The following is a 12,608-nucleotide window of genomic DNA, read 5'->3' as shown; positions in this document are numbered from 1 at the left end:
TCAGTGAAACATAAACAGTGGCAGTTCTTCCATAGATAAAGAAAAAGACCTTTTACAAAGACGTTGAACATTGTTTATTTTCATGTAGTTACTTGAACAGTCTCTTTATTTTAAAATAGTATCACTCTACTCCTGAATGGCTGGTCTTGACGTAATATTTATGTTGGGTAATAAATTTTTAGATTTCAAGATAATAATAGTGACAGTTTGAACTAGTTTTTAACCCATTGAATATTAATATAATTAAACCGCTTGTGGTTGTAACTAAAGCTCAATTATATACTACAGCCTCTTAATACAATTTCTATAAATTAATTTACAGGGCAATAGAAAAGTATTCGTCATCCTAGACAGGGCTATTAGAGTTAACCAAAAAGTTCAGGTTTTGCTTGAAGGTAACGGAGTCCATGAGTTACCAGTAAAGAAAAGGAATCCATACACGTTGCAATTTGTTGTGCCTGGTAAGATTAGATTTCGTTCACGAACATGCACTAGTATTCTAACTTACATCACTACCTTGTAAATGTTAGTATGTGAGTATATATATATATATTCCCTGCAATCCATTTTAAAGTTTCAATGGTACTAGATCTAATTAATAGCTAAGTGAAGGAAATCACTTGTAGAGCTGAGATCTGTCGTCAAAACATTACTTGTATAAGAAAGATTTCTTGAAAGCCTGTGTAAGAACCAACAGTAATACGCCTACAAGTATTTCATTGAAATAATCAAATAGTAAGGCCTAAGGAGCTGTCAGAATTGGTTTCAAAGCAGTTTTTACTTACTATAAAAATGTATTTTAACAAAATATTAATGAAAACTTAAACTAAAAAAAGATTATTGGTTTGGAACTATGACCAAGATGTGGAATATTTCAAACTACATACCTTAAAATTGTTTTTCGTTTACTTACTATATCTATTCAAAAAGTGGCTTTTGCCATTTATAAATGTAAAATTAAACAATAAGAAACACACATCGGCGATTATACTACTGTGAACGAGTAATTAATAAGGCCCACCCAAAAATATTCACCATTATATACTTTGGGCTGTGTGATACTGTAGTTGTTGAGGAGATTCGATTGCATACAATACGTCCTTAATTAGATAATATATTAGTAAAATAGTATTCACTTGTCTCTCTGCTCCGATACGTCCTTAATTAGATAATATATTAATAAAATGGTATTCACTTGTCTCTCTGTTCCATTTAAAGTAATTCTTGTTACTTTCATTTCAGACAACTGTATGCAGATATGTAATTTGATAAATGTCCACGTTAAATGTGATGACTATTTTTTGGGTGTCCGAGCTTTGAAGTGTGAGTCTAAAATCGGAGAACTCTACACGTTACTTCAGAATGTAAACTCTCCCTATGAAATGCTTCGACAAACGATGGGGGTCGCTTCTTGCAGCGAAGTGGACAACCTAATGGTAAAAAACTTCCGACGAAATCTTCCACCAATTGGCTTCGACATGTTAGACCCTGATGTTAATTTAGACCAAAATAGTAAGAGTGTTTAATAATTATCATTATATTTCAGTCTTTTACTAATTATAAATAAATATGGGTATCAAAAAATACGAATTACAGATTCAGTAAAACATCACGAAATAATTTGATGTGCCTCGAAATTAGTTTATCTCATTACATGAGATCGGGCGAGAACTAGTGGTTAACATATTCTGATGAGAATTCGAGGGCTTATGAGTGGCGTGTCGTGGCCCCAAAAACGTTTTCCACATTTTGGTGCACTATAGGAGTAACAGTCAAATAAGAGTAGCCAAAGACGGTTCTAAACAAACAAATTTAAAACAAACAAACATATCAACAACAGAGTGCTTAAGTAAACAAAAATAATAGGCCTTACAGACGGGATCAGAAAAAAGAAAAGTCGAATTGTGTAATAATGTTAACTAATTTAACAATATTCATTTTCTTCAGACAAAATGCAATTATTAATATACAGTTTTATTATCACCTCGATTTAATGATTCTTGAGTTTCAGTTTCAAATAAGAGATTATCAGGAATCTAATACTGTAAATTAGACTAACACGTGCTTCTAGCAACTTGGATTTAGCAAAACCTGCACTTAAACAACATAATCCTAACATGTGAACATCCGAGTTAAAAGAACTCAGTATCGAAGACAACGAATGATTTTACTGGAATGACACAAAGATGTCACTCGGATATGAACAATACAAACTCTTGGATCAAAAAAAAAGATTTCTAACTGATAAAAATCAGTATCTTAGTACATAATATCTCTGAACAAGAAACATGTTTCTATGCAACATTGTAAGTTAACATACAACGTACTTTGCTCTGGGGTTTTAACAATACGTGAAGTTTACAAATACGTTGTTCTAGAATAAATAAAGAATTTTCCATTAGGAGCATACTTTTTTTTTTTTGTAAATAGTACAAACTAAAGTTTACTCACATGAAGGTCAAATTTCATCGATTTATATTTCGAAATTCCTTAATGTGATAAATTTTCTCGTGGAAGGCATTGTTTTAAAATGCACAATAAGTTTAAATGCAATTTAAAATAATATTCATGTACTATGTGAACAGTATAAAGTCAAACTTCTTAATTTTAGGGTTGTAACTATTTATATGGTAAATTTTTACAAAACTCTCACATAATCATAATGAAAAACTATTATATTGCAATAATATCTAAATATTTCATATGCTACTACGTTAGAATTGAATATCCTTAGAAATATAATTTTACGGAACAAAACGTTTTTTTTTCTGGTTCTGGTGTTTTGCATTTGAGTTTATTTTTAATTTCGCGCAAAGCTACAAGAGCGTTATCTGCGCTATCCGTCCCTAATTTAGCAGTGTAAGACTAGAGGAAAGGCAGCTAGTCATCATCACCCACCGCCAACTCTTGGGCTACTCTTTTACCAACGAATAGATTAACCGTCACTTTACAACGCCCCCACGACTGAAAGAGAAAGCATGTTTGGTGTAAAGGGCGAATCTGCGATCCTCGGATTACGAGTCGCGTGCCTTAACCGCCTGCCCATGCTGGGCCTTTTGCATTTGAATACACAAAGTGTATGAAATCTAAAGGCAGTGGTGTGTATTTAAAGTAATTAAAACAGACAAGAAACTTCCATAGACTACTCACATATAATGTTAGGTACGTATATTTCTAAAAAAATCTGATGGCCGTGTGGGGCATCTCAATGGCTGCGAGATTAAACCTAAGTAGGTTAATACATTCCACAATACATAATATCCACAGTACCGAAATAAAACATTAACACCGTTACGTGCTATCATTTCTCTCGGATAAGCCTTCAATTTATTATATTACCTATTTCGATTTCAAATAGCCTGAAATTTGAACTTAGAAGTGAAATGAATGTCAATATGTATTTAATGTATGATACAGGCTAACAAGATTGGCACATACAGTTTTCTTTCTTAATACCAATATATTTTAATGTACAAACAACAATACAATTTATAATAATAATTTTTACAAATAGTAATTACAAATAATGATTTATATACAAAAGTTTTACAAACTTATAAACAATACTAAATCTTCTATCTGGTATGGTATTTTATCGATGATTCACGATGAGCGAATTACTTTTGAGTGGATATTGTTACATTTCGATTAAGCTAGCTAGCTCTCTATTCTTGACAGCCATTTACAAACTGACTTTTCTTCAAAGAATATATCTAATAACATCGTTGAAATACTAGCGTCCAAAGTTAATTCACTGAAGTTAAACGGTTTGTAATGTTCGAAAACTATAAACGTTCCTGGTCAAATATCTGCAGATTCTCAATTAATAACGTTAATCACAGTTATAGGACAATATTATACTGACAATATATATATATATAAACTGTTTCTCTGCTTGTCGGTTTATAAACGTTAGAGCAAGGTCCTACATGTGTCTTTTTATTATAGCAAAGCCACATCAGGCTATCTATCTGCTTTGTCCACTGAGGAAAATCGAGTCCATGATTTTAGCGTTGTAAATACGAAGACTTCTCGCTGTCCCAGCGGGAGTCACGAGGTTCTATAAATTTCGGTTGACAACAATTCAAGACATATATTGTTGGTTCTTGCACTCGCGAATCTTCGCGAAATTTAGAGAATAGGCGGTAATTTCACAATATATATTTAAGGCTAAGTTACATGCCCTTCTAGATGTATCTTTGTCTAAAACAGACATCAATATTAAGATAAATACATAATAGTAAATCCGCTAGACAAAAACATTGCTGTCTGAGGAATGAGAAATCCATCACCCAAATATATTTTCATTTTCAATGCGTACCACTACGTACATCCACCTCTCTCATACACATGTGGTGACGTCATCCGCAATTCCTTGCACATAATTTCTTTTTTTTTTCACAGTTTAATGAAGGTTAAAAACTTCTCACTCACGCACAGACGTTACTTTTTAAACTGTATGGATTAAACTTTTGAAGTGGAAATAAAGTTTGAAAAGCAAGATAATAAATGTTGAAACTTTAGAAAAACGATCAAATACACATAATACAGATTCATCATGTGTAGATTTGGGGTGGGTGGACTTTCTCACAAAGCTACTGAAGCTACCCATCTCATGTTAAGCTGATGAACTACAGGGAAAACAATTAACCAACATCACCCACAATAACTCTTGCACTGTTATTGTCTGAATGAACAGCGGAATTTGAGAGCCACTCTTATAAAGTATTGACGGTCCCAGAATTCGGAATGCGATTGATGAGGCTGTCAGTCTACAAACTGGTACGCTAACAACTGAGCCACGCCTGACCTCAATCGTTTAGAATTTCTGTTAAAGTTGGTAGCATTAGAATCATTGTTCGGAGAATAATGTCCGGGCGTGGCCTAGCATTTAGCTTGTCAGGTTGTAGGATGAAGGGTCAAGATCTGGGATGTGATGCTGTTGAATATGTTCTGCATTTTCAGCTTTAAAATGCTATAAAAGTAACAATCAGTTTTGTTTCTCAGTTTGAAAAGCAGGACGTAGCTCTTATTGTTAAGGGTACATGCTAGCTTGCGCTCTTTCCTCTGGTCAGTAGTTTTAAACTATAGATAAATATCGTTTATTTCATTTACACATAAAGTGCTGTTAGATCAGATAGAAAATTTTCAATTATAGATAACAATGTTACAAACTAGCGTTTCCCAAAGTTTGGGGCGCACTTCATCAGGAAGTGCAAATTATCTCTTGTAAAGATGGCGGGGCGGGAGATTCGGGTAGAGTCAGTAGTGAAGCAATGGCAAATTAAGCGTTTTAACAGTGCTGTTAATATATATATTTCTTATTAAGCAATTTCCACAACACATATAGTATTTTAATGTGTATTCGTGTATTATATCTCGTCACTTAACTCACTCTTTCACCTCTTTTAAATGAGAAAAAGTAGCGTATAATAAACTATATTTATTAAGAGAAAGGGCGTAAATGAAAAGAGCTTTGAGATAACACTGTTATAGCTCACATACAGATAGAATTACATAATATATCGAATGGTATTAAATGTAATGTAGGTAATCGGTAATAGGCTTAATGTACATGGGATTACAGTTACAACCCTCTTCATTCGTCATTGTGACTTACAAATTAAGAGAAATGTAAAAATAACATTGTAGATCTATTTTTCTTTTCTCACGAGCCAATGCCCAGAAAACATTTCACAATTTGTCAAATGGGCTGAACTACGATAGCTAGAAGTTTATCAAAAACAAAGTTTATAAACATATGTAGTTTAAAGCTAAAGTTGACGATGTTAAAGTCTAAAACTACATTCATAATACAAGTCACTTTTTTCAATTTAACTTTTAATCTGTTCAATCACATTAAGTGAAACAAATATAAGCATTTCGTCATACCTGTCTGGAGTCACAATAACATTTAAAGTATTATAGCTTTTAGGATCCAACACTAAGATTCTCGGTCACACGTTGAATTGACATTTAAGAAAAACATAATTAAGAAAAGCTGTTCCCTCTTATAATTTAATATGATATAATAACAGTTTCAACCTTTTATACCCAAACACAAAAATTCAGCTAGGTTCTGATACATAGCTAAATATTTAATTTGGAATGTGGTTTGTTAGACATTTTTCAATGAGCAAGAAGAGAAAAGCCGTATAGTAAAGGTGAACAAGGAAAGAGAAGTTAAAGTGAATATTTAACCCAGTAAACACAAGAATAGCTCTTTTTAACTTTCTGTTTCATAATCTGAGGGTCGTGGGTTCGCATCCCGGTCGCACCAAACATGCTCGCCTTTTCAGCTGTGGGGATGTTATAATGTGACAGTCAATCCCACTATTCGTTGGTAAAAGAGTAGCCCGAGAGTTGGCGGTGGGTGGTGATGACTAGCTATCTTCCCTCTAGTCTTACACTGCTGAATTAGGGATGACTAGCGCAGATAGCCCTCTTGTAGCTTTGCGCGAAATTCCAAAACAAAAAACTTTCTGTTCGACATCACACTTGACCTGTCGAACAAATCCACGATCCTTCTTATGAACATCAGGAAATATATATTCTTATCATCCTTCTTTAACAAGAAATAGTATATCTTAACCACCTAATGGTAGAATTAACGCAGACTGTACTTTATTAATTAAGATCGCTTCGATACAACCTATGGAAAAATAAAACATTAAGAACTGCAGAGATTAGTAAGGAATGTTTTACATAAAAGTAATTTGCAGGCGTCGATCAAACTGCTTTTGTACTACCATATCTCATATTCAGTTTACGTCATTTCCAGTCAAATCAATATTTATGTCACTTCCCGTGAAATTAGAGAGATCTTTTCGGTTCAAAATATCAAAAGGTACTGGGATCGGATGTGAATAATAAACTCTCCTACCCCCTCCTCGAATAAAACTCACATCATCCGTATGGGGCTCCAAGGCAGTTTTATTTTATTATTAGAATAAGGTACTCTAAGCATTTTTATTCAGAATATAAAATGTATTTTAGTGTATTTGAAAGTAAATTCGTTACTACGAAAGCGAAACATTCACCTTTCCTCACTGTTATTGATAAACAGCTTATTTATAGAAGTTTCTCAGGCGATAGGCCCGACATGGCCAAGCGTGTTAAGGCGTGCGATTCGTAATCCGAGGGTGGCGGGTTCGCATCCCTGTCGCGCCAAACATGCTCGCCCTTTCAGCCGTGGGGGCTTTATAACGTGACGGTCAATCCCACTATTCGGGGGAAAAGAGTAGCCCGAGAGTTGGCGGTGGGTGGTTATGATTAGCTGCCTTCCTTCTAGTCTTACACTACTAAATTAGGGAGGGCTAGCACAGATAGCCCTCGAGTAGCTTTGGGCGAAATTCAAAAAAACAACAACAAAGAAAAACGAACAAACGCAGGCGATAATGTTCATATGTTTTTGTGGCATAAGATGCATCTTATTATTTTAACAACCAGTACTTTTGCACCTTGTCATATAGTACTTATCTTTTTCTAAAGTCTAAACTATCTACTTCTAGGTGAGGAAGAAGTTCCCACACTTCTTCACTTTTCATCAAAGTACGGTTTGAGAGAGCTGACGTCACAGTTGTTGCAGTGTGCCGGAGCAGCACGAGCCTGCCGGCTTCAAAACGTCAGTGGTTGCTGTCCCGCTCAGCTTGCTAAACAGGAAGGCCATAATGATATAGCAGGACTACTGGACGATTTTCAGGTATAATTTTCAAAAAGTGTGTTTCAAGGGGTATTACAGAAAATCATAATTAGGGGATCTTCTAAACATTTGTGAAAATTACTTTATCAAGGTTTTAAATCATAAGCATTGCTGTTCAAGCTGCGGACTTAGGACTAACCGAGTTATTTTAAGGTGGAAAAAAATCTCTTAATATTTTAGTAGAAACGAGGTCGAAAATGTCGTTAATAGGGAGGATATCCAGTTGGTGATTCAAAGCAAGGATATCTCTAAGTTTTACTTTTCTATTGGTTCATATCATTCAATATTTCAACTCAATTATGACATTTTTTTCTTAATTAATAATTTATTAACAACATTAAACCAGTAATTGTTTAACTAAATGAGATGTTACTAAAACTAAATGTGAGAAGGAATCTATATTTTTTAGATATTTTATTTATAGTTGTTATAAATAAGCTAAAATATAATTATTGGTTAAGATTTTAAGGAAATTATAGTGTGGAGAAATAGTTATAAACAACAAAAATTTATCAAATTTAAAAACGTATTTGTCTTCATATTTGTATTTATACTATAAAGTTCGTTTATAAAGAAAATGTTGCATGTTTTAACTAGTTTAAAAATTAATTAATTACTTAGGAAAATAGTCTAAAATATTTTCTACATCTGTTTGTTATGCTTGTAGCTATCATTATTACAGGATTTCAAGATTTTATATTTCTATATTTCATGTATAGAAGTTGACAGAAAGCGAAGGTTACAATGTGATTCTTGATGGAAACGCGGAATCCGACTACGGTAATAGATTAAGAACTTTTTTACTAGAGCGTGTTTTCATCATTGTATATATATGTGTGTGTGTGTGTGACCACAGTGAGAATGGTTCTGGATTTTCAAAACTAGAGATTAAAAACAATCACACAAATCTCCGTATAACTAAATCAATTGTTTAGTGTTATCTCTCCATTTGTTATGCTATTTGGGATAGTAGCATTAATTCGAACTAACAAGCATTTTACTTTTTTAATGACTACTTCTCTAAGAACATAAAACCGCTGTATACTTTAGAAGTTTTTTTTTTGGATTTTTAGACGTCTCAAATTTAGCAGCGAAAAACTAGAAGGAAAGCAGCTAATCATCACCTCCCACCGATAACTCTTGGGCTACTCTTTTTAACAATGAATAGTGGAACTGACAATCACATTATAACGCCTTCACAGGTGAAAGGGCGGAGATGTTTAGTGGGATACAGATTCGAACCTGCGACGCGCAAATTAGGAGTCGAACTCTCTAACCAGTTGTCTATGCGAAGCTCGGTTTAGAAGTAAAACAGATTTTGGCAAAGCTATTATTAGGCGCATACGCATACACAACATACAACATCTGAATAATTTTAGGTTGTAGGTGCAAATGTCTTTATCCACATACAATAGATGTATTCATGAAAATGAAGGTCATGTCGGAACAATGAGTTAGTAGAGTTTGAAATATTAATGACTTTCGCTTTATGTTATTGTTATTTGACATTATGGCATCAGTCTTGGCTGCATAACTCACATTTTATCAAATGAACCTATATGTATGAAATAAACGTTCTCCCAGAATATAAACAAGTTAATAAAGATAGCTTTTGTCACGATCAAAACCAGGAGGCTCGACATAGCCAGGTGGTTAGGGAACTCGACTCGTAGACTTGAGGGTCGCGGGTTCGAATCCTTGTCACAACAAACATGCTGGCTCTTTCAGCCGTGGGGTGTTATCATTTGACGATCAATTTCACCATTCGTTGGTATAAGAGAAGCCCAAGAGTTGGCGGTGGGTGGTGATGACTAGTTGCCTTCTTTCTAGTCTTACTCTACTAAATAGCCCTCGTGTAGCTTTGCGCGAAATTCGAAACAAACAAACAAAAAATTCTATTCAATCAAGGGTGTAAATCCCGGGCGATGGGGCAAATATATCCTCAGTTCCCGTCGAGTGTGACATGAACAATAAATCACTCCCGCCAGATTTTATTGCTGCAAAATGGTGAATGGACCAATAAGTCTAATGACGAACCGATTACTAGTCTGGTTTCGTACTCTTAATCTATTCCTCCAGTTTTTACAGGAAAGTTTTTGGCCCTGTTTTTCAACCATAGCCTATGAACGCAATCAGGTCAGTTTAATTTGATACGAATTATTATTAATTTTCGCCCACATTTAAAAAGGAAAGGAGTAATTTTATTCACCGTCACCCAATACATATTGTTAGTATTATGCTAATTATTCAAACTTTAAAAAAAATGTGTCCTTGGACGTCAAACTGAACATAAGTATATTTACATAATACAAACTGAACATAAGTATATTTACATAATACAAACTGAACATAAGTATATTTACATAATACAAACTGAACATAAGTATATTTACATAATATTGTTTATGACGGACGAAAACTTTTTTCTGATAAACAGGAATTACTTATTCTTCCTGCTTCCAAATATATTTTTTTCCAATTTTGTAAATTTTTAGAGAACGCTCATGATGTAGATTTTTCGTATTTCCTTCAGTTTTGAATTTTTAAAAGAACATTCAAGGTTAGGTTTTCATATTTACGACGTCCCCTTTCCTGTACCAATTCCTTCAATTTTGAATTTTTTTAGAGAATGATCAAGATGTAGATTCTCATATTTACGATGTCCCCTTTCCTGTACCAATTCCTTCAATTTTGAATTTTTTTAGAGAATGATCAAGATGTAGATTCTCATATTTACGATGTCCCCTTTCCTGTACCAATTCCTTCAATTTTGAATTTTTTTAGAGAACGATCAAGATGTAGATTCTCATACTTACGATGTCCCCTTTCCTGTACCAATTCCTTCAATTTTGAATTTTTTTTAGAGAATGATCAAGATGTAGATTCTCATATTTACGATGTCCCCTTTCCTGTACCAATTCCTTCAATTTTGAATTTTTTTAGAGAATGATCAAGATGTAGATTCTCATATTTACGATGTCCCCTTTCCTGTACCAATTCCTTCAATTTTCGGCAATTTAAATGATGTATCCATTACAAAATCTGAAATGGTCAAGAAACATGAACACATAGAATCTCATTTCTTGGAACTGGAAGCTGATTGTAAATCTCAGTATTCAGGTAATAAGTAACTTGTAAATATTGGCCTTATTGAGTGGAATAAAGTAAGTGATTATATATAAATGTAGTATAACACATTAACGTATTGCAAAATAATAATTTGAGTTAAATAATCGTTTCTTTATTATATTTTCCATATGATGTATTCCCATAGTGTATTTATGATCAACTAATTTAAAAATATGAAATAAAAGTTTCTGATCGACCCCATTTGACACGATCTAATAGTTCTATATCTTAAAAGAAATATTACTTCAAAGAAAATAAAATAAAAGTAATTAGATTATTTGTTTGTTTGTTATAAAGTAAAAACAACACAACGGGATATTAATACTCTGCCTATTATGGGTATCGAAGTCCAAATTTTAGTGAGAAATGATAAGTTACAATTTGCTCCTAATACTATTAAACTTAATCTATACCTTGGTAATCTTAAGAAAACCCATACTGAATTACTTTTATCATTTCAATACAAAAATTCAAAGTATTATAAGTTTCATAAAGTGAGTTGTAATTTTGAACCTATTTTTAAAAATAGTATGTGTGTTTGTGAGTGTTTTCATATAGCAAAGACACATCGGGCTATTTACTGAGCCCATCGAGGGAAATCGAACCCCTATTTTTTTAGCTTGTAAATCCGTAGACTTACTGCCGTACTAGTGGAGGGCGAAAGAGATATGAAAACAGCACTCTCGTGAAAACCAATATTCCGAACTCTTGACCAATAAAGCAGCAGAATAGGTTGATACTAGCATTACTTAAATACGCTTTTCAGAATTTTGATTTAATAATTAAATATTAACTTGTGTGACATTTTTAAATTAAATGTAATTTATGCAGAACCAAGTTAGTAATTACCGTAAAATGTCATTCTGGGAAACGACCTGCAAAGTACGTTTGTATATGTTTATTTAAGCCTTCATTTTACATAAATTATACAGATTTATTTGTATATACAAAATTTAGAAACCGTATTTATTCGAGAGGGAAGAAAGAAAACAACTAATTATGCAAAAAACTACAAGGTGTGACCATAAGAATAATGCAGCTTGATTTACGTTTAAACCAAGTATCAGTCACAGTTATATCAGAAAAAAAAAAATGTCTCCGTTTGTTTGCTTGCTTGTTTGTCCGCTGCTTTCACGGGTCAATTCACATTTCCCTGACGTGAAAGTGCGCAAAACACCATTTTTTCGTTGATATAACAGTCCATCGTCTGCCCGAGGACTGGTAATTTTATCACATATAATACTGTGCAATAATGTTAGGAAAAGAGAATATGTTTTCCTTTTTTTTCCATTTCGTTGGACTAATTCTTTCAACACTATGTTTATACTTCACTCATCACTTTTGAGAACTGAATGAGTCAGAGTAAGAATACTTAACACACTATATTATACTTAACACACTATATAATCCCCATAGACTTGTACGAAGGGTTCTGTTTGAATTAATGTACTGATCACATTTAGTGTCATGGTTTCCCATGCAGTGACTTAACTAAACAGAAAGAAATTAACAAGGAGCTCACATATGGTGCTGGTATATGCTAGAAGAAATCATTTTAATAGCACTCCACAAATAAACCTTGATAAAAACAGTGTTTAACACTATATATTAAGTTTGTCATGCTACGACCCACAAGGCATAATGAACTGTCAGTAGAGCAAAGAGTTTGCACAAAAGTCTTGTGTGATGCTAGTTGGACTCTCTGATAAATTCTGCAGACTTAAAACGCTTCTTAAAAACTGTCAAGTTCACAATAGATCGTAAACTCCAGATAGGT

General features: G+C 33.4%; 1 protein-coding gene across 4 annotated transcripts in view; it reads left to right on the top strand.

The window, feature by feature from the left end:
* The window catches only part of LOC143255817 (uncharacterized), a 43,760-nt gene that overhangs the window by 16,054 nt on the left and 15,098 nt on the right, over positions 1–12,608 (top strand). For 3 of the 4 annotated variants that reach the window (XM_076512087.1, XM_076512089.1, XM_076512088.1), the window contains exons 3-7: positions 323–461; positions 1,243–1,512; positions 7,512–7,702; positions 8,422–8,482; positions 10,646–10,822. In XM_076512087.1, coding sequence (XP_076368202.1) covers positions 323–461; positions 1,243–1,512; positions 7,512–7,702; positions 8,422–8,482; positions 10,646–10,822 — 838 coding nt within the window. The remainder of the gene's footprint in view (positions 1–322; positions 462–1,242; positions 1,513–7,511; positions 7,703–8,421; positions 8,483–10,645; positions 10,823–12,608) is intronic. The other variant, XM_076512090.1, reaches the window with a different exon arrangement.

This window comes from Tachypleus tridentatus, chromosome 7 (genome assembly GCF_004210375.1).
Source record: "Tachypleus tridentatus isolate NWPU-2018 chromosome 7, ASM421037v1, whole genome shotgun sequence".
NCBI classification, from domain to species: Eukaryota; Metazoa; Arthropoda; class Merostomata; order Xiphosura; family Limulidae; genus Tachypleus; species Tachypleus tridentatus.
Note: the sequence above shows the minus strand (reverse complement) of the source record. Positions and strands in the feature narration are given on the sequence as shown.